Source organism: Salvelinus fontinalis, chromosome 40 (genome assembly GCF_029448725.1).
Source record: "Salvelinus fontinalis isolate EN_2023a chromosome 40, ASM2944872v1, whole genome shotgun sequence".
In the NCBI taxonomy this organism is placed as follows: Eukaryota; Metazoa; Chordata; class Actinopteri; order Salmoniformes; family Salmonidae; genus Salvelinus; species Salvelinus fontinalis.
In genome coordinates this window covers 25,554,430-25,577,119 of record NC_074704.1, presented here as the reverse complement: position 1 = coordinate 25,577,119, position 22,690 = coordinate 25,554,430, and the positions used below count along the sequence as shown (strand labels likewise).

The 22,690-nt window shown below is 44.3% G+C and overlaps 2 protein-coding genes across 2 annotated transcripts in view; one reads left to right on the top strand and one right to left on the bottom strand.

The window, feature by feature from the left end:
- LOC129838997 (zinc finger protein 180-like) overlaps positions 1-21,882 on the top strand; it is a 58,540-nt gene extending 36,658 nt beyond the window's left edge. Inside the window, exon 2 of the mRNA XM_055906263.1 lies at positions 17,672-21,882. Coding sequence (XP_055762238.1) covers positions 17,672-18,717 — 1,046 coding nt within the window. The 3' untranslated portion in view covers positions 18,718-21,882. The remainder of the gene's footprint in view (positions 1-17,671) is intronic.
- Positions 1-22,690, bottom strand: part of LOC129839004 (zinc finger protein OZF-like) — a 96,402-nt gene that overhangs the window by 47,227 nt on the left and 26,485 nt on the right. The window lies entirely within an intron of this gene.

The following is a 22,690-nucleotide window of genomic DNA, read 5'->3' as shown; positions in this document are numbered from 1 at the left end:
TACAACCTACTGTAGCCTACTGGCGTGACCTAGAGAGATACAACCTCCTTTAACCTACTAGCTTGACCTAGAGAGTTACAACCTACTGTAGCCTACTGTCATGACCTAGAGAGATACAGGCTACTAGCATGACCTAGAGAGATACAACCTACTGTAGCCTACTGGTATGACCTAGAGAGATACAACCACTTGGATACAACCTACTGTATTCTACTAACATGACCTAGAGAGATACAGCCTACTATACCCTACTAGCTTCACCGAGAGAGATGCAACCTACTGTAACCTACTTACATGACCTAGAGAGTTACAACCTACTGTAGCCTACTGGCATGACCTAGAGAGATACAACCTACTGTAACCTACTGGCATAACCTAGAGAGGTACAACCTACTGTATCCTACGGGCATGACCAAGAGAGATACAATCTACTGGAACCTACTGGCATGACCTAGAGAGATACAACCACTTGGATACAACCTACTGTATCCTACTGGCATGACCGAGAGAGATACAACCTACTTGAGCCTACTGGCATGACCTAGAGAGATACAACCTACTGTAGCCTACTGGCATGACCTAGAGAGATGCAACCTCCTGTAACCTACTAGCTTGACCTAGAGAGATACAACCTACTGTAACCTACTGGCATGACCTAGAGAGGTACAAGCTACTGTATCCTACGGGCATGACCTAGAGAGTTATAACCTACTGTAACCTACTGGCATGACCTAGAGAGATACAGCCTACTGTAAACTACTCGCTTGACCGAGAGAGATACAACCTACTGTTACCTACTGGCATGACCTAGAGAGATACAACCTACTGTAACCTACTGGCATGACCTACAGAGATACAACCTACTGTATCCTACTGGCATGACCTAGAGTTACAACCTACTGTACCCTACTGTCATGACCTAGAGAGATACAGCCTACTAGCATGACCTAGAGAGATACAACCTACTGTAGCCTACTTGGCATGACCTAGAGAGATACAACCTACTGTAACCTACTGGCATGACCTAGAAGGATACAACCTCCATTAACCGACTAGCTTGACCTAGAGAGATACAACCTACTGTAACCTACTGGCTTGACCTAGAGAGATACAACCAACTGTTGCATACTGGCATGACCTAGAGAGATACAACCTCCTGTAACCTACTAGCTTGACCTAGAGAGATACAACCTACTGTAGCCTACTGGCATGACCTAGAGAGATGCAACCTACTGTAGCCTACTGGCATGACCTAGAGAGATGCAACCTACTGTAGCATACTGGCATGACCTAGAGAGATACAACCTACTGTAACCTACTGGCATGACCTAGAGAGGTACAACCTACTGTATCCTACGGGCATGACCTAGAGAGTTGTAACCTACTGGCATGACCAAGAGAGATACAGCCTACTGTAAACTACTAGCTTGACCGAGAGAGATACAACCTACTGTTACCTACTGGCCTGACCTAGAGAGATACAGGCTACTAGCATGACCTAGAGAGATACAACCTACTGTAGCCTACTGGTATGACCTAGAGAGATACAACCACTTGGATACAACCTACTGTATTCTACTAACATGACCTAGAGAGATACAGCCTACTATACCCTACTAGCTTCACCGAGAGAGATGCAACCTACTGTAACCTACTTACATGACCTAGAGAGTTACAACCTACTGTAGCCTACTGGCATGACCTAGAGAGATACAACCTACTGTAACCTACTGGCATAACCTAGAGAGGTACAACCTACTGTATCCTACGGGCATGACCAAGAGAGATACAATCTACTGGAACCTACTGGCATGACCTAGAGAGATACAACCACTTGGATACAACCTACTGTATCCTACTGGTATGACCGAGAGAGATACAACCTACTGTAACCTACTGGCATGACCTAGAGAGTTACAACCTACTGTAGCCTACTGGCGTGACCTAGAGAGATACAACCTCCTTTAACCTACTAGCTTGACCTAGAGAGTTACAACCTACTGTAGCCTACTGTCATGACCTAGAGAGATACAGGCTACTAGCATGACCTAGAGAGATACAACCTACTGTAGCCTACTGGTATGACCTAGAGAGATACAACCACTTGGATACAACCTACTGTATTCTACTAACATGACCTAGAGAGATACAGCCTACTATACCCTACTAGCTTCACCGAGAGAGATGCAACCTACTGTAACCTACTTACATGACCTAGAGAGTTACAACCTACTGTAGCCTACTGGCATGACCTAGAGAGATACAACCTACTGTAACCTACTGGCATAACCTAGAGAGGTACAACCTACTGTATCCTACGGGCATGACCAAGAGAGATACAATCTACTGGAACCTACTGGCATGACCTAGAGAGATACAACCACTTGGATACAACCTACTGTATCCTACTGGCATGACCGAGAGAGATACAACCTACTTGAGCCTACTGGCATGACCTAGAGAGATACAACCTACTGTAGCCTACTGGCATGACCTAGAGAGATGCAACCTCCTGTAACCTACTAGCTTGACCTAGAGAGATACAACCTACTGTAACCTACTGGCATGACCTAGAGAGGTACAAGCTACTGTATCCTACGGGCATGACCTAGAGAGTTATAACCTACTGTAACCTACTGGCATGACCTAGAGAGATACAGCCTACTGTAAACTACTAGCTTGACCGAGAGAGATACAACCTACTGTTACCTACTGGCATGACCTAGAGAGATACAACCTACTGTAACCTACTGGCATGACCTACAGAGATACAACCTACTGTATCCTACTGGCATGACCTAGAGTTACAACCTACTGTACCCTACTGTCATGACCTAGAGAGATACAGCCTACTAGCATGACCTAGAGAGATACAACCTACTGTAGCCTACTTGGCATGACCTAGAGAGATACAACCTACTGTAACCTACTGGCATGACCTAGAAGGATACAACCTCCATTAACCGACTAGCTTGACCTAGAGAGATACAACCTACTGTAACCTACTGGCTTGACCTAGAGAGATACAACCAACTGTTGCATACTGGCATGACCTAGAGAGATACAACCTCCTGTAACCTACTAGCTTGACCTAGAGAGATACAACCTACTGTAGCCTACTGGCATGACCTAGAGAGATGCAACCTACTGTAGCCTACTGGCATGACCTAGAGAGATGCAACCTACTGTAGCATACTGGCATGACCTAGAGAGATACAACCTACTGTAACCTACTGGCATGACCTAGAGAGGTACAACCTACTGTATCCTACGGGCATGACCTAGAGAGTTGTAACCTACTGGCATGACCAAGAGAGATACAGCCTACTGTAAACTACTAGCTTGACCGAGAGAGATACAACCTACTGTTACCTACTGGCCTGACCTAGAGAGATACAGGCTACTAGCATGACCTAGAGAGATACAACCTACTGTAGCCTACTGGTATGACCTAGAGAGATACAACCACTTGGATACAACCTACTGTATTCTACTAACATGACCTAGAGAGATACAGCCTACTATACCCTACTAGCTTCACCGAGAGAGATGCAACCTACTGTAACCTACTTACATGACCTAGAGAGTTACAACCTACTGTAGCCTACTGGCATGACCTAGAGAGATACAACCTACTGTAACCTACTGGCATAACCTAGAGAGGTACAACCTACTGTATCCTACGGGCATGACCAAGAGAGATACAATCTACTGGAACCTACTGGCATGACCTAGAGAGATACAACCACTTGGATACAACCTACTGTATCCTACTGGTATGACCGAGAGAGATACAACCTACTGTAACCTACTGGCATGACCTAGAGAGTTACAACCTACTGTAGCCTACTGGCGTGACCTAGAGAGATACAACCTCCTTTAACCTACTAGCTTGACCTAGAGAGTTATAACCTACTGGAACCTACTGGCATGACCTAGAGAGATACAGCCTACTGTAAACTACTAGCTTGACCGAGAGAGATACAACCTACTTTTACCTACTGGCTTGACCTAGAGAGTTACAACCTACTGTAACCTACTGACATGACCTACAGAGATACATACTACTGTATCCTACTGGCATGACCTAGAGAGTTACAACCTACTGTAGCCTACTGTCATGACCTAGAGAGATACAGCCTACTAGCATGACCTATAGAGATACAGCCTACTAGCATGACCTAGAGAGATACAGCCTACTAGCATGACCTAGAGAGATACAATCTACTGGAACCTACTGGCATGAGCTAGAGAGATACAACCACTTGGATACAACCTACTGTATCCTACTGGCATGACCGAGAGAGATACAACCTACTGTAACCTACTGGCATGACCTAGAGAGATACAACCTCCTGTAACCTACTGGCTTGACCTAGAGAGATACAACCTACTTGAGCCTTTCTTGCTTGACCTAGAGAGATACAACCTACTGTAGCCTACTGGCATGACCTAGAGAGATGCAACCTACTGTAACCTACTGGCATGACCTAGAGTTACAACCTACTGTAGCCTACTGGCATGACCTAGAGAAATACAACCTACTGTAACCTACTGGCGTGACCGAGAGAGGTACAAGCTACTGTATCCTACGGGCATGACCTAGAGAGTTGTAACCTACTGGCATGACCAAGAGAGATACAACCTACTTGAGCCTACTGGCATGACCTAGAGAGATACAACCTACTGTAGCCTACTGGCATGACCTAGAGAGATACAACCTCCTGTAACCTACTAGCTTGACCTAGAAAGGTACAAGCTACTGTATCCTACGGGCATGACCTAGAGAGTTATAACCTACTGTAACCTACTGGCATGACCAAGAGAGATACAGCCTACTGTAAACTACTAGCTTGACCGAGAGAGATACAACCTACTGTTACCTACTGGCTTGACCTAGAGAGTTACAATCTACTGTAGCCTACTGGCATGACCTAGAGAGATACAACCTACTGTAACCTACTGGCATGACCTACAGAGATACAACCTACTGTATCCTACTGGCATGACCTAGAGAGTTACAACCTACTGTACCCTACTGTCATGACCTAGAGAGATACAGCCTACTAGCATGACCTAGAGAGATACAACCTACTGTAGCCTACTTGGCATGACCTAGAGAGATACAACCTACTGTAACCTACTGGCATGACCTAGAGAGATACAACCTCCTGTAACCTACTGGCTTGACCTAGAGAGATACAACCTACTGTAGCCTACTGGCATGACCTAGAGAGATGCAACCTACTGTAACCTACTGGCATGACCTAGAGAGACAACCTACTGTAGCCTACTGGCATGACCTAGAGAGATACAACCTACTGTAACCTACTGGCATGACCTAGAGAGGTACAAGCTACTGTATCCTACGGGCATGACCTAGAGAGTTGTAACCTACTGGCATGACCAAGAGAGATACAGCCTACTGTAAACTACTAGCTTGACCGAGAGAGATACAACCTACTGTTACCTACTGGCCTGACCTAGAGAGATACAGGCTACTGGTATGACCTAGAGAGATACAACCTACTGTAGCCTACTGGTATGACATAGAGAGATACAACCTACTGTAACCTACTGGCATGACCTAGAGGGATACAACCTCCTGTAACCTACTAGCTTGACCTAGAGAGATACAACCACTTCGATACAACCTACTGTATTCAATGAACATGACCTAGAGAGATACAGCCTACTATACCCTACTAGCTTCACCGAGAGAGATACAACCTACTGTAACCTACTGGCATAACCTAGAGAGGTACAACCTACTGTATCCTACGGGCATGACCTAGAGAGTTATAACCTACTGGCATGACCTAGAGAGATACAGTCTACTGTAAACTACTAGCTTGACCGAGAGAGATACAACCTACTGTAACCTACTGGCTTGACCTAGAGAGTTACAACCTACTGTAGCCTGCTGGCATGACCTAGAGAGATACAACCTACTGTAACCTACTGGCATGACCTAGAGAGTTACAATCTACTGTATTCTACTGGCATGACCTAGAGAGATACAGCCTACTAGCATGACCTAGAGAGATACAACCTACTGTATCCTACTGGTATGACATAGAGAGATACAACCTACTGTAACCTACTGGCATGACCTAGAGGGATACAACCTCCTGTAACCTACTAGCTTGACCTAGAGAGATACAACCACTTCGATACAACCTACTGTATTCAATGAACATGACCTAGAGAGTTACAACCTACTGTAGCCTACTGGCATGACCTAGAGAGATACAACCTACTGTAACCTACTGGCATAACCTAGAGAGGTACAACCTACTGTATCCTACGGGCATGACCTAGAGAGTTATAACCTACTGGCATGACCTAGAGAGATACAGTCTACTGTAAACTACTAGCTTGACCGAGAGAGATACAACCTACTGTAACCTACTGGCTTGACCTAGAGAGTTACAACCTACTGTAGCCTGCTGGCATGACCTAGAGAGATACAACCTACTGTAACCTACTGGCATGACCTAGAGAGTTACAATCTACTGTATTCTACTGGCATGACCTAGAGAGATACAGCCTACTAGCATGACCTAGAGAGATACAACCTACTGTATCCTACTGGCATGACCTAGACAGATACAACCTCCTGTAACCTACTGGCTTGACCTAGAGAGTTACAACCTACTGTAGACTACTGGCATGACCTAGAGAGATACAGCCTACTGTAGCCTAGTGACATGACCAAGAGATACAACCTACTGGAACCTATTGGCATGACCTAGAGAGATTCAACCACTTGGATACAACCTACTGTAGCCTACTGGAATGACCTAGAGAGTTACAACCTACTGTAGCCTACTGGCATGACCTAGAGAGATACAACCTACTGGAACTTACTGTCATGACCGAGAGAGATACAACCTACTGTATCCTACTAGCATGACCTAGAGAGATACAGCCTACTGTAACCTACTGGCATGACCTAGAGAGTTACAATCTACTGTATTCTACTGGCATGACCTAGAGAGATACAGCCTACTAGCATGACCTAGAGAGATACAACCTACTGTATCCTACTGGTATGACATAGAGAGATACAACCTACTGTAACCTACTGGCATGACCTAGAGGGATACAACCTCCTGTAACCTACTAGCTTGACCTAGAGAGATACAACCACTTCGATACAACCTACTGTATTCAATGAACATGACCTAGAGAGTTACAACCTACTGTAGCCTACTGGCATGACCTAGAGAGATACAACCTACTGTAACCTACTGGCATAACCTAGAGAGGTACAACCTACTGTATCCTACGGGCATGACCTAGAGAGTTATAACCTACTGGCATGACCTAGAGAGATACAGTCTACTGTAAACTACTAGCTTGACCGAGAGAGATACAACCTACTGTAACCTACTGGCTTGACCTAGAGAGTTACAACCTACTGTAGCCTGCTGGCATGACCTAGAGAGATACAACCTACTGTAACCTACTGGCATGACCTAGAGAGTTACAATCTACTGTATTCTACTGGCATGACCTAGAGAGATACAGCCTACTAGCATGACCTAGAGAGATACAACCTACTGTATCCTACTGGCATGACCTAGACAGATACAACCTCCTGTAACCTACTGGCTTGACCTAGAGAGTTACAACCTACTGTAGACTACTGGCATGACCTAGAGAGATACAGCCTACTGTAGCCTAGTGGCATGACCAAGAGATACAACCTACTGGAACCTATTGGCATGACCTAGAGAGATTCAACCACTTGGATACAACCTACTGTAGCCTACTGGAATGACCTAGAGAGTTACAACCTACTGTAGCCTACTGGCATGACCTAGAGAGATACAACCTACTGGAACTTACTGTCATGACCGAGAGAGATACAACCTACTGTATCCTACTAGCATGACCTAGAGAGATACAGCCTACTATAACCTACTAGCTTGACGGAGAGAGATACAACCTACTGTAACCTACTGGCATGACCTAGAGAGTTACAACCTACTGTAGTCTACTGGCATGACCTAGAGAGATACAACCTACTGTAGCCTACTGGCATGACCCAGAGAGATACAACCACTTGGATACAACCTACTGTATCCTACTGTCATGACCGAGAGAGATACAACCTACTGTAACCTACTGGCATGACCTAGAGAGTTGCAACCTACTGTAGCCTACTGGCGTGACCTAGAGAGATACAACCTACTGTAACCTACTGGCATGACCTAGAGAGATACAGCCTACTGTAAACTACTAGCTTGACCTAGAGAGATACAACCTACTGTAGCCTACTGGCATGACCTAGAGAGATGCAACCTACTGTATCCTACTGGCATGACCTAGAGAGGTACACGCTACTGTATCCTACGGGCATGACCTAGAGAGTTATAACCTACTGTAACCTACTGGCATGACCTAGAGAGATACAGCCTACTGTAAACTACTAGCTTGACCGAGAGAGATACTACCTACTGTAACCTACTGACATGACCTAGAGAGTTACAACCTACTGTAGCCTACTGGCATGACCTAGAGAGATACAACTTACTGTAACCTACTGGCATGACCTAGAGAGATACAACCACTTGGATACAACCTACTGTATCCTACTGGCATGACCGAGAGAGATACAACCTACTGTATTCTACTAACATGACCTAGAGAGATACAGCCTACTATACCCTACTAGCTTCAATGAGAGAGATACAACCTACTGTAGCCTACTAGCTTGACCGAGAGAGATACAACCTACTGTAACCTACTGGCTTGACCTAGAGAGTTACAACCTACTGTAGCCTACTAGCATGACCTACAGAGATACAACCTACTGTATCCTACTGGCATGACCTAGAGAGTTACAACCTACTGTAGCCTACTTTCATGACCTAGAGCGTTACAAACTACTGTAACCTACTGTAACCTACTGGCTTGACCTAGAGAGTTACTACCTACTGTAACTTACTGGCATGACCTAGAGAGATACAGCCTACTGTAACCTACTGGCTTGACCTAGAGAATTACAACCTACTGTAGTCTACTGGCATGACCTAGAGAGATAAAACCTACTGTAACCTACTGTCATGACCTAAAATTACAACCTACTGTAGCCTACTGGCATGACCTAGAGAGTTACTGTATCCTGCTGTCGTGACCTAGAGAGATAAAACCTACTGTTACCTACTGTCATGACCTAGAGAGATACAACCTACCTTATCATACTGGCATGACCTAGAGAGATAAAACCACTTCTGTAACAGTATAGCTTCCGCTCGCCCCTACCTGGGCTCCAACCAGGGACCCTCTGCGCACATCAACAACTGACACCCACGAAGCATCGTTACCCATCGCGCCACAGAAGCCGCGGCCCTTGCAGAGCAAGTGGAACAACTACTTCAAGTCTCAGAGTGAGTGACGTTACCGATTGAAACGTTATTAGCGCGCACCACCGCGGACTAGCTAGCCATTTCACAATGGTTACACTTGGATACAACCTACTGTAGCCTACTGGCATGACCTAGAGAGATACACCCTACTGTAGCCTACTGGCATGACCTAGAGAGTTACAACCTACTGTAGCCTACTGGCTTGACCTAACCTACCTAACCTAATGTGTACCTAACCATAAACATCAATGCTTTTCTTAAAATCAATACATAAGTATATATTTTCACTTCTCTTGCGTTCTGTGCAACAGAGTCAGGGTATATGCAGCAGTTTAGGCCGCCTGGCTCATTGTGAACTGTGTGAAGACCATTTCTTCCTAAAAAAGACAGCCAACTTCGCCAAACGGAGGATGATTTAACAAAAGCGCATTTTTGAAAAAAGCACAATCGTTGCACGAATGTACCTAACCATAAACATCAATGCCTTCCTTAAAATCAATACACAGAAGTATATTTTTTTAAACCTGCATATTTAGTTAAAAGAAATTCATGTTAGCAGGCAATATTAAATTAGGGAAATTCTGTCACTTCTCTTGCACGCAGAGTCAGGGTATATGCAACAGTTTGGGCCGCCTGGCTCGTTGCGAACTAATTTGCCAGAATTTTACGTAATTATGACATAACATTGAAGGTTGTGCAATGTAACAGCAATATTTAGACTTATGGATGCCACCCATTAGATAAAATCCGTAATGGTTACGTATATCACTGAAAGAATAAAGGTTTTGTTTTCGAATGACAGTTTCCGTATTTGACCATATTAATGACCTAAGGCTTGTATTTCTGTGTGCTATTATAATTAAGTCTATGATTTGATAGAGCAGTCTGACTGAGCGGTGGTAGGCAGCAGCAGGCTCGTAAGCATTCATTCATACAGCACTTTTGTGCATTTTGCCAGCAGCTCTTCGCAATACTTGAAGCACAGCTCTGTTCATGACTTCAAGCCTATCAACTCCCAAGATTAGGCTGGCAATACTAAAGTACCTATTAGAACATCCAATAGTCAAAGGTATATGAAATACAAATGGAATAGAGAAAAATAGTCCTATAATAACTACTACCTAAAACTTCTTACCTGGGAATATTGAAGACAGAGACAGAGATGGCCGCTTCGCGTTCCTAGGAAACTGCGGTATTTAGTTTTTTTACGTGTTATTTCTTACATTGGTACCCCAGGTAATCTTAGGTTTCATTACATACAGTCGGGAGGAACTACTGAATATAAGAGCAACGTCAACTCACTCTCATTACGACCAGGAATATGACTCTCCCGAAGCGGATCCTGTGTTTTGCCTTCCACCCATTACAATGGATCTGATCCCAGCCGGCGAACCTAAACAACGACGCCGTAAAAAGGGGCAAACGAAGCGGTCTTCTGGTCAGGCTCCGGAGAAGGGCACACCGCGCTCCACTCCCTAGCATACTACTCGCCAATGTCCAGTCTCTTGACAACAAGGTTGATGAAATCCGAGCAAGGGTAGCATTCCAGAGAGACATCAGAGACTGTAACGTTCTTTGCTTCACGGAAACATGGCTCACTTGAGAGACGCTAACGGAGTCGGTGCAGCCAGCTGGTTTCTTCACGCATCGCGCCGACAAAAACAAACATCTTTCTGGTAAGAAGAGGGGCGGGGGGGTATGCCTTATGATTAACGAGACGTGGTGTGATCATAACAACATACAGGAACTCAAGTCATTCTGTTCACCTGACTTAGAATTCCTCACAATCAAATGTCGACCGCATTACCTACCAAGGGAATTCTCTTCGATTATAATCACAGCCGTATATATTCCCCCCCAAGCAGACACATCGATGGCCCTGAACAAACTTTAATCTGACTCTATGTAAACTGGAAACCACACACCCTGAGGCTGCATTCATCGTAACTGGGGATTTTAACAAGGCTAATCTGAAAACAAAACTCCCTAAATTCTATCAGCATATCGATTGTGCTACCAGGGCTGGTAAAACCCTGGATCATTGTTATTCTAACTTCCGCGACGCATATAAGGCCCTCACCCGCCCTCCTTTCGGAAAAGCTGACCACGACTCCATTTTGTTGCTGCCATCCTACAAACAGAAACTAAAACAAGAAGCTCCAGCGCTCAGGTCTGGTCGGACCAGCGTTGAACAATCTGATTCCACGCTTCAAGACTGCTTCGATCACGTGGATTGGGATATGTTACGCATTGCGTCCAACAACAGCATTGACGAAAACGCTGATTCGGTGAGCGAGTTCATTAGAAAGTGCATCAGCGACATAATACCCACAGCAACGTTTAAAACATTCCCAAACCAGAAACCGTGGATTGATGGCAGCATTCGCGCGAAACTGAAAGCGCGAACCACTGCTTTTAACCAGGGCAAGGTGGCCGGAAACATGACCGAATACAAACAGTGTAGCTATTCCCTCCAAGGCAATCAAACTAGCTAAGTGCCAGTATGGACACAAAGTAGAGTCGCAATTCAACAGCTCAGACACAAGAGGTATGTGGCAGGGTCAACAGTCAATCACGGATTACAAAAAGAAAACCAGCCCATCGCGGACCAGGATGTCTTGCTCCCAGACAGAATAAATTACTTTTTTGCTCGCTTTGAGGACAATACAGTGCCACTGACATGGCCCGCTACCAAAACCTGCGAGCTCTCCTTCACTGCAGCCGAGGTGAGTAAAACATTTAAACGTGTTAACCCTCACAAGGCTGCAGTCCCAGACGGCATTCCCAGCCGCGTCCTCAGAGCATGCGCAGACCAGCTGGCGGGTGTGTTTACGGACATATTCAATCAATCCTTATCCCAGTCTGCTGTTCCCACATGCTTCAAGAGGGCCACCATTGTTCCTGTTCCCAAGAAAGCTAAGGTAACTGAGCTAAACGACTACCGCCCCGTAGCACTCACTTCCGTCATCATGAAGTGCTTTGAGAGACTAGTCAAGGACCACATCACCTCCACCCTACCTGACACCCTAGACCCACTCCAATTTGCTTACCGACCCAATAGGTCCACAGATGACGCAATCACAACCACACTGCACACTGCCCTAACCCATCTGGACAAGAGGAATACCTATGTGAGAATGCTGTTCATCGACTACAGCTCAGCATTTAAAACCATAGTACCCTCCAAACTCGTCATCAAGCTCGAGACCCTGCCCTGTGCAACTGGGTACTGGACTTCCTGACGGGCCACCCCCAGGTGGTGAGGGTAGGTAACAACATATCCACCCCGCTGATTCTCAACACTGGGGCCCCACAAGGGTGCGTTCTGAGCTTTCTCCTGTACTCCCTGTTCACCCACGACTGCGTGGCCATGCACGCCTCCAACTCAATCATCAAGTTTGCGGACGGCACTACAGTGGTAGGCTTGATTACCAACAACGACGAGACGGCCTACGGGGAGGAGGTGAGGGCCCTCTGAGGGTGGTGTCAGGAAAATAACCTCACACTCAACGTCAACAAAACAAAGGAGATGATTGTGGACTTCAGGAAACAGCAGAGGGAGCTCCCCCCTATCCACATCGACGGGACAGTAGTGGAGAGGGTAGTAAGTTTTAAGTTCCTCGGTGTACACATCACGGACAAACTGAATTGGTCCACCCACACATACAGTGTTGTGAACCTCAGGAGACTGAAGAAATTTGGCTTGTCACCAAAAGCACTCACAAACTTCTACAGATGCACAATCGAGAGCATCCTGTCGGGTTGTATCACCACCTGGTACGGCAACTGCTCCGCCCCCAAAACCGTAAGGCTCTCCAGAGGGTAGTGAGGTCTGCACAACGCATCACCGGGGGCAAACTACCTGCCCTCCAGGACACCTACACCACCCGATGTCACAGGAAGGCCATAAAGATCATCAAGGACAACAACCACCCGAGCCACTGCCTGTTCACCCCGCTATCATCCAGAAGGCGAGGTCAGTACAGGTGCATCAAAGCAGGGACCGAGAGACTGAAAAACAGCTTCTATCTCAAGGCCATCAGACTGTTAAACAGCCATCACTAACATTTAGTGGCTGCTGCCAACATACTGACTCAACTCCAGCCACTTTAATAATGGGAATTGATGGAAATGTATGTAAAAAATATCACTAGCCACTTTAAACAATGCCACTTAATATAATGTTTACATGCCCTACATTACTCATCTCATATATATATGTACACTGCTCAAAAAATAAAGGGAACACTTAAACAACACAATGTAACTCCAAGTCAATCACACTTCTATGAAATCAAACTGTCCACTTAGGAAGCAACACTGATTGACAATACATTTCACATGCTGTTGTGCAAATGGAATAGACAACAGGTGGAAATTATAGGCAATTAGCAAGACACCCCCAATAAAGGAGTGGTTCTGCAGGTGGTGACCACAGCCCACTTCTCAGTTCCTATGCTTCCTGGCTGATGTTTTGGTCACTTTTGAATGCTGGCGGTGCTTTCACTCTAGTGGTAGCATGAGACGGAGTCTACAACCCACACAAGTGGCTCAGGTAGTGCAGCTCATCCAGGATAGCACATCAATGCGAGCTGTGGCAAGAAGGTTTGCTGTGTCTGTCAGCGTATTGTAAAGAGCATGGAGGCGCTACCAGGAGACAGGCCAGTACATCAGGAGACGTGGAGGAGGCCGTAGAAGGGCAACAACCCAGCAGCAGGACCGCTACCTCCGCCTTTGTGCAAGGAGGAGCACTGCCAGAGCCCGGCAAAATGACCTCCAGCAGGCCACAAATGTGCATGTGTCTGCTCAAACGGTCAGAAACAGACTCCATGAGGGCCCGACGTCCACATGTGGGAGTTGTGCTTACAGCCCAACACCGTGCAGGATGTTTGGCATTTCCCAGAGAACACCAAGATTGGTAAATTCGCCACTGGCGCCCTGTGCTCTTCAGATGAAAGCAGGTTCACACTGAGCACATGTGGCAGTCTGGAGATGCCGTGGAGAACGTTCTGCTGCCTGCAACATCCTCCAGCATGACCGGTTTGGCGGTGGGTCAGTCATGGTGTGGGGTGGCATTTCTTTGGGGGCCGCACAGCCCTCCATGTGCTCGCCAGAGGTAGCCTGACTGCCATTAGGTACCGAGATGAGATCCTCAGACCCTTTGTGAGACCATATGCTGGTGCGGTTGGCCCTGGGTTCCTCCTAATGCAAGACAATGCTAGACCTCATGTGGCTGGAGTGTGTCAGCAGTTCCTGCAAGAGGAAGGCATTGATGCTATGGACTCGCCCACCTGTTCCCCAGACCTGAATCCAATTGAGCACATCTGGGACATCATGTCTCGCTCCATCCACCAACGCCACGTTGCACCACAGACTGTCCAGGAGTTGGCGGATGCTTTAGTCCAGGTCTGGGAGGAGATCCCTCAGGAGACCATCAGCCACCTCATCAGGAGCATGCCCAGGCGTTGTAGGGAGGTCATACAGGCACGTGGAGGCCACACACACTACTGAGCCTCATTTTGACTTGTTTTAAGGACATTCCATCAAAGTTGGATCAGCCTGTAGTGTTTTCCACTTTAATTTTGAGTGTGACTCCAAATCCAGACCTCCATGGGTTGATAAATTTGATTTCCATTGATAATTTTTATGTGATTTTGTTGTCAGCACATTCAACTATGTAAAGAAAAAAGTATTTAATAAGAATATTTCATTCATTCAGATCTAGGATGTGTTATTTTATTGTTCCCTTTATTTTTTTGAGCAGTGTATATACTATACTCTATCATCTACTGCATCTTGCCATCTTTATGTAATACATATATCACTAGCCACTTTAAACTATGCCACTTTATGTTTACATACCCTACATTACTCATCTCATATGTATATACTGTACTCTATACCATCTACTGCATCTTGCCTATGCCGTTCTGTACCATCACTCATTCATACAGTGGGGCAAAAAAGTATTTAGTCAGCCACCAATTGTGCAAGTTCTCCCACTTAAAAAGATGAGAGAGGCCTGTAATTTTCATCATAGGTACACTTCAACTATGACAGACAAAATGAGAAAAAAAAATCCAGAAAATCACATTGTAGGATTTTTCATGGATTTATTTGCAAATGATGGTGGAAAATAAGTATTTGGTCAATAACATAAGTTTATCTCAATACTTTGTTATATACCCTTTGTTGGCAATGACAGTGGTCAAACGTTTTCTGCAAGTCTTCACAAGGTTTTCACACTGGTCTTGTAGCTCTGTGTGTTGAACTGTACAACACACAGAGCTATTTTCCTTTATTCAGGACATTTAGAATGACAACACATTACAGAGTAGCCTAGTGGGATTATTCACAACATTTTCTGGTGATCAGGTTATGAAATGTTATGACAAAGACATCTTAGTTTCCATGTTTCACCTGAAATGTTAAATGATTTATAGTCCTAGGTCTATGTTATTGTTAGGTGAAGTTATGGGTCCTACAGTAGGTCTATGGTGTTGGTATAACTACTGGTTTACTCATTAGCATGGAGGAGTTTCTGCAACCAAATTGCATGTGCATCGCCCTCGTGCGCCAATTTTAGCAAACACAGAAAGGGGCCTATATTGGAGACCAAAAGTTGTCTGGCACACTGCTTAGGATTTCAACAACTGTAATAACTTATTTCTAGCCTGCAATCATCGATGTTTCTACTAATGTGAAAACAAGACAAAATATTACTAAAGTTTCTGACTTGACTGTCTTAAGACAATTCAAAGTCAAATAATTTTAACATTCATTAGACGTCAATTTTTTGTGGCTACGATGTTGGCATCACCTTTTACAGTGGATTTCCTCTGTTGGCCTTTAACCTGTCTGGGAAGGAACCCCTCGCCAACAGCCAATGAAATTGCAGGGTGCCAAATTCAATCAACAGAAATCTCATAAATCAAATTTCTCAAACATACAAGTATTAGGCACAATTTTAAAGATACAATTCTCGTTAATCCAGCCACAGTGTCTGATTTCAAAAAGGCTTAACAGCGAAAGCTCCACAAACGATTATGTTAGGTCACCACCAAGTCATAGAAAAACACAGCAATTTTTTCAGCCAAAGAGAGGAGTCACAAAAAGCAGAAATATAGAAAAAATTAATCACTAACCTTTGATGATCTTCATCAGATGACACTCATAGGACTTCATGTTACACAATACATGTATGTTTTGTTCGATAAAGTGAATATCTATATCCAAAAATCTAATTTTACATTGGCGTGTTATGTTCAGTAGTTCCAAAACATGCAGTGATTATGCAGAGAGCCACAACAATTTACAGAAATACTCATAATAAACATTGATAATAGATACAACTATTACACATGGAACTTTAGATAAACTTCTCCTTAATGCAACCGCTGTGTCAGATTTCAAAAAAGCTTTAAGGAAAAAGCACACCATGCAATAATCTGCCGCTCAGAGCCCAAACCAGCCAAAGAAATATCCGCCATGTTGTGAAGTCAACATTAGTCAGAAATAGCATTATAAATATTCACTTACCTTTGATCTTCATCAGAATGCACACCAAGGAATCCCAGTTCCACAATAAATGTTTGATTTGTTCGATAAAGTTCATAATTTATGTCCAAACACCTCCTAGGGCGTTTAGTAAACAAATCGAAACTTACAAGGCGCGGGCAAGTCCAGCGGAAATGTCGGACGAAAATTCCAAAAAGTGATATTACTGGTCGTAGAAACATATCAAACAATGTATAGAATCAATCTTTAAGATGTTTTTATCATAAATGTTCAATAATGTCCCAACCGGAGAATTCATTGGAACGAGAGGTAACTTTCTCATGACTGCGCGTGACCAGCCCGTGGCTGCTGGCAAACCTCCTGACTCATTCCCCTCTCTTTCCCCCCTCCTTCACAGTAGAAGCCTGAAACAACGCTCTAAAGACTGTTGACATCTAGTGGAAGCCTTAGGAAGTGCAAGATGACCAATATCCCACTGTATCTTAAATAGGGGCTGAGTTGGAAAAACTACAAACCTCAGATTTCCCACTTCCTGGTTGGATTTTTTCTCAGGTTTTTGCCTGCCATATGAGTTCTGTTATACTCACAGACATCATTCAAACACTTTTAGAAACTTCAGCGTGTTTTCTATCCAATACTAATAATAATATGCAAATATTAGCATCTGGGACTGAGTAGCAGGCCGTTTACTCTGGGCACGCTTTACATCCAAACGTGAAAATGCTGCCTCCTATCCATAGGAAGTTAACCATCTGTCTGACTTGTTGTTCACACAGGAGAGAGACGGGACTATCATGGATCCTCTGGGGAGCCTCAACAACCTCATGATGCTGACAAGGCAGAGAAGAGTCTCTCCAGATCAGAACACCTCAAGAAACACCAGCAGAGACCTACAGGGAAGAAATCTCATTGCTGCTCTGACTGTGGGAAACATTGCAAATCTTCATCAGATCTTAAAATACACCAGCGAGTACACACAGGAGAGAAATCATACTGCTGCTCTGACTGCGGGAAAAGTTTCTCAAGATTAAAATCACTAGAGGTACACATGAGAATTCACACTGGAGAGAAACCTTACAGCTGTGATCAATGTGGGAAAAGTTTTACTATATCTAGCTCTCTGATTATACACCAGAGAACACATACAGGAGAGAAACCGTACAGCTGTACTCAATGTGGGAAGAGTTTTACTCAGTCAAGCAACCTGGTATCACACCAGAAAAAACACACAGGAGAGAAATCTTATAGCTGTGATCAATGTGGGATGAGTTTTACTCAGTCAAGCACTCTGTTATCACACCAGAGAACACACACAGGAGATAAACCTTATAGCTGTGATCAATGTGGGAAGAGTTTTACTACATCTAGCCATAGGATTGTACACCAGAGAACACACACAGGAGAGAAACCTTATAGCTGTACTCAATGTGGGAAGAGTTTTACTCAGTCAAGCAACCTGGTATCACACCAGAGAAAACACACAGGTGATAAACCTTATAGTTGTGATCAATGTGGGAAGAGTTTTACTACATCTAGCCATCGGATTGTACACCAGAGAACACACACAGGAGAGAAATCTTATAGCTGTGATCGATGTGGGAAGAGTTTTACTTCATCTACCAGTCTTATTGTACACCAGAGAACACACACAGGAGAGAAACCTTATAGCTGTGATCAATGTGAGAAGAGTTTTGTTACATCTAGCCGTCTTATTGTACACCAGAGAACACACACAGGAGAGAAGCCTCATAGCTGTGATCAGTGTGACAAGAGATACTCTGATAAAAGATCTCTGATCAAACATCAGAAAATACATACATGAAGGAGTTGTTTCACGACATCAATAAAATAATGTCATAATGTTTTAACATTGTAGGAGTATTTTATTGATGTCACAATGTAGAACCCTAAACATTTGCCCCCTGTTCTATTGATTTCAACATGATATGGATATTAGTCTCGGGGAAAATCCAGGCTCTGATTTGAAAGAGTTACTACTTATGTGATTTAACAAAAAGTGACGAGCTGTCTTACACTTACCACGTTGGTGACCCACTTTAATCAAAATGTAGCTAGCTCTTTTCTACAAGTTGTCCTCGATCCAGGGATGTACACATTATTCCCATATTCTGTGTGGTTTTTGAGCTGTTAGTTTTAACAGGACGTGCAACCTCATCTCCCCACTCTCACGCAATTGATTTCTACATGATATCAATGAGTGATGAAAAATAAGTGTTGTGTTCCTTTGTTTAGCGACCCCTAAATTGAAAGGCATCACTCCAAAATGTAGCAACCATCTGACCTTTTTCGGATACAATTATATTGACATTGTTGCCCTGCTTTTAGAATATCAGGGTTCATTCTCAGATGTGCCAACCCAAATGTACTAGAGCATGATATTGGGGACTGGGCCCCGATCCAACAACATGCCTATGGAGTGAACCCTGAAAAGAGAGAGAAGCTCCGCAGTGAGGTGGGAAGTTACTACGGATATTGCAGGAGTTTCCTCTTGAAATCAGACGTGTGTGGTAAGGACAACTTGGTTTCTGATTGTCTCAAGGGTCGGTAGTTAAAAAGTTTTGTGTTGTGCGTTTAGTCAGTGCGTTGCCTTGGATCACAATTTATTTTGACTGCACATTTTTCCGTATTGGAGATGAGTTTTGTTTGGGCTCGTTCCAAGGGGACGAGAGTTCTAGAAGCTAGTGAGTTTTATGAAGATGAGAGTTCTAGAAGTTAGTGGGGGAAAACATTTATTTGTTTTTAATTGATAACAGCCAGTAGACACCATGTTCATATTGTAGAAGGTGAAGCATTGTAGTTGATTATAATTTCAACATTTGTTTTACGATTCTAGAAAGAAAAAGGAGAGAGAACTAATAAGATTGTATATTATTATTTAGAAATGTGTTTTTTCTTGTTTTTAATTGTTGACAGGAGGTGAAGCATTTTAGTTGATTTTAGTATGAAATGGAAGTTGTTTTCTGTTGGTGGCGAGCAAATTTGTCCAACAAAAATATAGGATATATTTGTTGTCTTAAGAGGGAAGGTGTTACAGGCTTTGGTTTTTCCATTTATGTTTTGAGGTTGGACTTTAGCATGTATAGCTCGTTAATTCCCTCACAGTGCTTTCTGTTAAACCTTACTAATGCTTGTGTAGTAAAATATAATTCTTTAAGCCGAGGCATTGGGCTTGAGATTGATAAAGAACCAAACTCCTATAACATAGAACAAGCCTCTATCAACACACTTTTCTATCTGTTCTGGGTGTGTAGAATGAACCCATGATGTTCAGACACTCAGCCAAGAATATGATAGAAACTGACTGGTTCCTCTTGATCCTCGACAGAGTAAAGGTTATATCCTGCACACCAGTAACAGAGCTGTTGTTTTGGACCTGTTTCTGGGGAAATATTGTGGTGGAGAAATCAGAATTAGCTAAGTAACATAGATTAAGATGTCTTATCTGCAGAATATGCTGATATGAACTATTGACCTCTTGCTATTAGAATGTCTCCTTTCTGACTGGTGTGGGCAGCTGCACTTCCTCCCTCAAATGGGCTTCAGTCACCTTGGGTCCAGAGAGGGGAGAAGTCAGGCTTATCGATCACATGTCCCTGTTGCTAGGCAGAATATCAGCATCGATCACATGTCCCTGTTGCTAGGCAGAATATCAGCATATACCACACGTCCCTGTTGCCAGGCAGAATATCAGCATCGATCACACGTCCCTGTTGCCAGGCGGAATATCAGCATCGATCGCACGTCCCTGTTGCCAGGCGGAATATCAGCATCGATCGCACGTCCCTGTTGCCAGGCGGAATATCAGCATCGATCGCACGTCCCTGTTGCCAGGCGGAATATCAGCATCGATCGCACGTCCCTGTTGCCAGGCGGAATATCAGCATCGATCACACGTCCCTGTTGCCAGGCGGAATATCAGCATCGATCACACGTCCCTGTTGCCAGGCGGAATATCAGCATCGATCACACGTCCCTGTTGCCAGGCGGAATATCAGCATCGATCACACGTCCCTGTTGCCAGGCGGAATATCAGCATCGATCACACGTCCCTGTTGCCAGGCGGAATATCAGCATCGATCACACGTCCCTGTTGCCAGGCGGAATATCAGCATCGACCACACGTCCCTGTTGCCAGGCGGAATATCAGCATCGACCACACGTCCCTGTTGCCAGGCGGAATATCAGCATCGACCACACGTCCCTGTTGCCAGGCGGAATATCAGCATCGACCACACGTCCCTGTTGCCAGGCGGAATATCAGCATCGACCACACGTCCCTGTTGCCAGGCAGAATATCAGCATCGACCACACGTCCCTGTTGCCAGGCAGAATGTCAGCATCGACCACACGTCCCTGTTGCCAGGCAGAATATCAGCATCGACCACACGTCCCTGTTGCCAGGCAGAATATCAGCATCGACCACACGTCCCTGTTGCCAGGCAGAATATCAGCATCGACCACACGTCCCTGTTGCCAGGCAGAATATCAGCATCGATCACACGTCCCTGTTGCCAGGCAGAATATCGGCATCGATCACACGTCCCTGTTGCCAGGCAGAATATCGGCATCGATCACGTGTCCCTGTTGCTAGGCAGAATATCGGCATCGATCACGTGTCCCTGTTGCTAGGCAGAATATCAGCAGGGAGTAAGGCAAAGGAGATCAGAAGGAAACATTGTTTCCATATGTGAACCGTGTGTTTATTGCAAACCATGTGAAGGGATGGCGTGAGTATTGGGGAACCAATCACTTGTCTCCACAGTGTCTGTGCGTCAGTCACCTCCTCCTAGAGGGAGATTTGTATTTGGGGCCCAAGGTCTGGCACAGGATGTGTGGGGTTGGTGTTTGCAACCATTGTATGTCGTCTCTGAGGTTGCACCTATCCTGAGATAGTATATAACCCAGAAGCAAGCCTCCTTGTTAAAACAAGTCTTTTAATAAAAGTAAAACCTTGATTGATTATTCATTTTGCCTCTCCTCATTATTGATTATGGGTAGAATTTCCACCACAGCACGTAGGGCGAACCGATTGGTATCACCTCGTTAGTCAGAATGTGTTACACCTGTGCTGGCTTGTCCATCTTGTTAGGGTTGGATGTTGCATCCAATTCATATTTTAGTCAATGACATTTCCTTAGAATATTCATTAGTCTTTCAGTTGTTATTCTTCTGTTTTTCATCCTCTTATGTTTGTTGTGTAGTAAATATTTCTGTTTAGTTTCATTGTTTTTTTATAATTTTTTTTCCTGTGAAGCCATTGTGTTGCATCCATGTCTGAAATGTGCTGTGTACATAAAGCTTGATTTGATTTGAACATATTGCAAAAGAAATTAACCCAAATGACTGACCAATCAACAGACTCTTGCTAAACCAATGAACAAATATGTGCAAAAGCAACACATATTTTAGTCCATCTTAATATGAAAACAGTATAAATTCAGTATATCTTCCACTATGTCAAAATAGTGCATGGTATGTACGTTAAGTATCATACCTACCCAGTTCATTTGTTGAAAATTAAAAATGTTGAAATCAACAATATGTCAAAGGATTCACCTACTGAAACAAACAATTGGATCAAACAGATCAATCCCACTGGACATTGGGTTTGATTCAGACCCTGCCAGCATGGCCAGAGATGTAACTTATAACCACAGAACCAACACAGACCTTTCATGAATGACTAAAAGCACCTAAGTATTAGATTTACTGCCCTGGTCTGTCACCACCTCAGACACCATTCACAATGCTGGCTGAGGTACGAGTAAAACATG